The sequence below is a fragment of the Pygoscelis adeliae genome, unplaced genomic scaffold, assembly GCF_000699105.1.
Source record: "Pygoscelis adeliae isolate BGI_AS28 unplaced genomic scaffold, ASM69910v1 Scaffold138, whole genome shotgun sequence".
NCBI lineage: Eukaryota > Metazoa > Chordata > Aves > Sphenisciformes > Spheniscidae > Pygoscelis > Pygoscelis adeliae.
The window spans coordinates 330342-335097 of record NW_008825265.1 but is presented as its reverse complement, the minus strand read 5'-3'; the positions used below and the strand labels follow the sequence as shown (position 1 = coordinate 335097).

The following is a 4756-nucleotide window of genomic DNA, read 5'->3' as shown; positions in this document are numbered from 1 at the left end:
GGGCTTGGGCCGTGCGGGCTGCCTCGCGCCCTGCCGCCTCACCCGCGTAGGTGCCGTGAGAAGCTGAAGCGGGGAACTCAAAGCCTTGTGTTCAGGATGCTCTACACGGCGAAGAGTAACGTCTCGTGCTGTCTCAATTCGAGCTCTGAGTGCGGATGAAGCATGCGTTTTGATTAAGGCATCGGCTTTGAAGACAGTTCGTAAGGCCGCGTCAAAACGTGGTAGTAATAAATGTAGCTCATAAAGCCTTCGAGGCAGTGCTCTCTCTGCTGGCTTTCAAAGCTATGCTATAGCACCAGTCAGTTCCGGATTATAACTGATACTGTTGAAGTTCAGTCCTCTAGGCTGACTTGAAAGCTCTATTACAAATCGGGGTTTTTTTTCCTCTGTGTAGAGGTCTAAGTGTCCCTTATACCAGCTGACTCTTACGATCTCAAAAACAAGATTGAATGCTTTGCTTTCTATTAAGTGATAAAGGTACTTGTAAATGTGGAGAGCAGGCTGTATGTTTCTCCTCAGCTGATAGATCAGGCTCTTAAGCCGTGTTAGTGTTCCGTCTTTCTAAACCAGTACTGTAGTCTCTGTGGAAAATACATTGTTGGTTACAAAATGCAAAATACAAACGAGTGACTTCATCAATCATTCTAAACGTCCAAAGTCCTTATTTTTCAAATTGCTGATATGACGGCCAATTGCCAGGAACACATACTTCTATACAAGTAGCACGGTTAGAGCACGCAGGGGAAGTAATGTCTTCTAGGAAGTAGGTTGACTGTTTAAATATACAGCTGCATTACAGAGTAATGTTTAGTAAACAAAGTGAAGGTAAAACTGGATTCTGGGATGGATGCTTCATAATCAAACTAGTGGTATTGGTCAGTACCCGAAGCTTCTTTATAGGGAATGCTGCTATTCATAACTGAACTTGCTTACTGTCTTTCAGTGTAGATCTGTGCAAGTTTTCTAGTGTGCGTAGGCATTATTGTATGTAGTGTGTGTTTATTTAAACATCTACAGACATGTGATGCTGCCGAGAGAACTTTCAAAACAAGTGCCAAAATCCCATCTGATGTCTGAAGAGGAGTGGAGACGACTTGGTGTTCAGCAAAGTCTTGGCTGGGTTCACTATATGATCCATGAGCCAGGTAAGCACATCTGAACAGAATTAGATGAACAAAAGAGTCTAAAATATCAACTGCCTGGTGCTCAGCTGAAGTGTGTAGTGCATAATTGCTCCTGCTGTGGAACCCAGTTGGAATTCACTACTGAATGTTGAGTCCTCTTTATCTCCTTGCTATTTTAGCCAACTGGCAACAAAGGCAACATAACAGCCTTTATTTTAAACCTTCACATCTTGCTCCCAGAACTGCAAAGTGCTAGCCTTGTCCTAGGTATGTGTGGTTTATCAGTAGACAAAACATGCCAGGCTGGAAACTGTTCCTACCTGTGCCTATAGAAATTGGCTTCTTGTGAGCTCTTGAATAATGTTAGTATCTTGGTGACTGAACCAAACTTTATGTAGCAGTGTATCTTCAAATCATAAAGCTGACACTTTTTGTACAAAAACTTAATAGATGCTCATGTAGACAAGGTCCTGCATTAATGCTCTGAAAAGTCTACAGCATAGTTTTTCACTCTAGTTATACAGCCTACTAAAAGCAGCACTTGAAAGACTGGTTTTACTTAATGGGGTGTGAAGACCTAAAACTCCACCAACTAGGATGTACTGAAAACAGCCGTTCAAGGTAAGTTACCATTGACAAGCCTGACTAAAAAGTAACTGGTGATAGATGGATTGCAGCAGTGTGGAGTTCCAAGTTTCTGAAGAACCAGGTGAAGAAATTAGCGTAACCTTCCACCATTTCCCTTACCTGGGCACCTTTGATACTTCAGGCTTTTTTGGAGGAGTTTACAGTTAAGTCAGATCAATAATAATAATGTAAGCTGGCTGTACTAACTAGGGTGGCTTTTGTTGATGCCATGTACCTAACAAGGACAGCATCAGCAGTCTGTTAGTCTAAGTTACAGTAACAAAGCTCATCAAATAGCCCAATGTAGAGAGACAGAGTTAGTACCAATGCTAACATAAAAATACTCTATTTTTCCAGTACTTCCTTCCTGTAAGTGTCTCAAGTTTATGATACTGGCAACATTTGGTATAAAACTTTCAAAAGCACCTGTTTTGACTGTTGTAAGGTTACTGCAAAGCTGGTCTGTAAATACTGCACATAGGGCCGTGTTTGTGGACTTGACTTCTTAATCTGCTTATTGTTTGACAGCGAGCTTCAACTATTGTTCAAGTCTTCTCAAATGGAAGAAATCCCTGTAATCAAGACTTAGCTGACAGACTGACACTTTGTTCAATTTTATTTCCACAGAACCGCATATTCTTCTCTTCAGAAGACCTCTTCCAAAGGATGAGCAGAAATGAACCGTTGTCTATAAATTTTCTCCTAAATCTTCTGGAACTATGTATATGAGTGTATATATGTTGGTAGTATTCAGTGAATACTTTAAAATGTACAAAACATACATCCATACCTGTGCATGAGCTGTATTATTCACAGCAACAAAGCTCAGTCAAATGCAATTCCAAGTAGGCTGCTATGGTGTTCAAAGAGTGATAAAGTTATCTTCTTTACTGTTAATGTAAGTGCCTATCTGACTTTTCAGTGAATTCTGTTTATTAAAGATATTGCATGTTCTGACTAGATGATTACTTGTTACCTGTGTTCAATAACTTTTGCACTCAGCTTTTCTGAAGTGTAGCATGTCCAAATCCAGTGGCTCACCTGTTTGCTTAGTAGAAGGTATAAAGAAATAAACTATTTTTAATGTTTTATAAAACCTAAATGTCTAGAGTTCTAATTCACCAGACAAAACAAATATTCATTGTCTTAACATGTTAAGAGTACCTACTTCAGGAAAAAAAAAATTAACTTAGTGAGCCTATTTCATTTCTCTGCAAGAATTATTTTGCCCTACAGGCCAACGTTTCTAACCCTGATTTGAATTGGGAACTGCAGGCAATCTGAAAAGCAAGCTGGCAGTGATAGGTAATTCTGACTGGCGCCTGGCATGCTCAAATTATGGGGCTCTGTGGTTGATATAGGTTATAATGGGATTAATTATTCTGCAATGACTACTTGTCATCCTATTTCTTACGAGGTGTCTGGTGATAGGATGCAAGGGAATGGCTTAATGCTGCGTCGGGAAGTTCAGATTGGGTATTAGGAAAAAGTTATTCACTGAGGGTGGTCGAGCACTGGAACAAGCTCCCTGGGGAAGCAGTCATGGCAGCAAGCCTGTCGGTGTTAAGGAAGTGTTTGGACAACACTCTTGGAGATACGGTTTAACTTTGAGGTTGCCCTGTGTGGGGTCAGGAGTTGGACTTGATCTTTGTGTGTCCCTTCCAACTCGGGATATTCAATGATGACTTGGTATAAACTTGTCTTAAGGTGTTAGTAGTACTTCATATTTCATAGAGATGTTTTTGTGCTTGTTTGATTTACTTTGCAGCAGAAAGATAAACTGGTACTACCAAACTTTATTAGTCTGGGGTTTTAGCCTGCACTTCCCATCTTGCATCCTGTTTTTTCTGGGAAGCTAGCCTTAGAATCATAGAATAGTTTGGGTTGGGAAGGACCTCTGAAGGTCATCTAGTCCAACCCCCCTGCCGTGGGCAGGGACACCTTCAACTAGAGCAGGTTGCTCAGAGCCCCGTCCAACCTGACCTTGAATGTTTCCAGGGATGGGGCATCCACCACCTCTCTGGGCAACCTGTCCCAGGGCCTCACCACCCTCAGTGTAAAAAAAGTCTTCCTTATATCTAGTCTAAATCTACCCCCCTTTATTTTAAAGCCATTCCCCCTCGTCCTGTCGCAACAGGCCCTGCTCAAAAGTTTGCTGCCATCTTTTTTATAAGCCCCCAATACAATAGCTTGTACTCCTTGTGTAGGCGGTAGTGGTTTAGAGGAGTTGTCAAAGTAAACCGAGCGCTTTTCAGCTGACAAAAGCAGCTGGGGGTTGTAGGACAGCGTGAACTCTGTTTCCTCACCATATAAAAGGTTGGGCCAGTACGGTGAAGCTCTGATCAGTCCTTTCTTAGGGAGGTGTGTGCCAGCGAAGGTAAGCTGCTGGATGGACTTGATCTGACAAGTTCAGAGGCAATAAATTGCATCAGAATGATCACTGTGGTGTCTTGGGACCCTGTACTAGTAGCCGTATGATCAGATGTTTTTAAAAGGTGCTTCAGTACATTTGGTGTTTGGTTAACTCTGTAGTAGTACTGGTGGTTGTGTCTGGTTCATCTCAAATGCAAGCTAGCGTTACGTCTGTGCGGGATTTGGAGGGCCAACAAAAACAGGAACATCTGCATGTAGCTTAACTGGTAAAGTACGTGCTCTCCCTGTGTAATGTGTGCTTGCGACTACGGCTGTTACGGTGACGGACAGAGGTAAGTAACCTGCCGCATTTGGTGAGGAAAATAACCCTCGTGGTCTTTCCTCTAAGGCCGCTAGAGCTGTCCGTCTCGGTCAGATGTTCTGTAATGGGCTCTCAGTGCGCCTACGCTTCAGTGCTGAAGTGTAAGACTTTACAGCCTCACCCTCAGAGCGGGGCTCTCCAAGGGCCCAGCAGGCGCCTGAATTAGAAGAACCATCGGCAAGAACCTTGAGCCGTGCTTCAGCCCTGCTTTGCCCTCGGGGCTTTAGCACCAGCGCCCTGGGCGTTGCCACTGGTGGTCCTGAAAAGGCTT

At 42.9% G+C, this 4756-nt stretch overlaps 1 protein-coding gene across 1 annotated transcript in view; it reads left to right on the top strand.

Moving 5' to 3' along the window:
- Positions 1-2710, top strand: part of CKS2 (CDC28 protein kinase regulatory subunit 2) — a 6085-nt gene extending 3375 nt beyond the window's left edge. The window contains exons 3-4 of the mRNA XM_009329605.1: positions 1018-1145; positions 2379-2710. Coding sequence (XP_009327880.1) covers positions 1018-1145; positions 2379-2431 — 181 coding nt within the window. The 3' untranslated portion in view covers positions 2432-2710. The remainder of the gene's footprint in view (positions 1-1017; positions 1146-2378) is intronic.
- The last annotated feature ends 2046 nt before the right edge of the window (positions 2711-4756 follow it).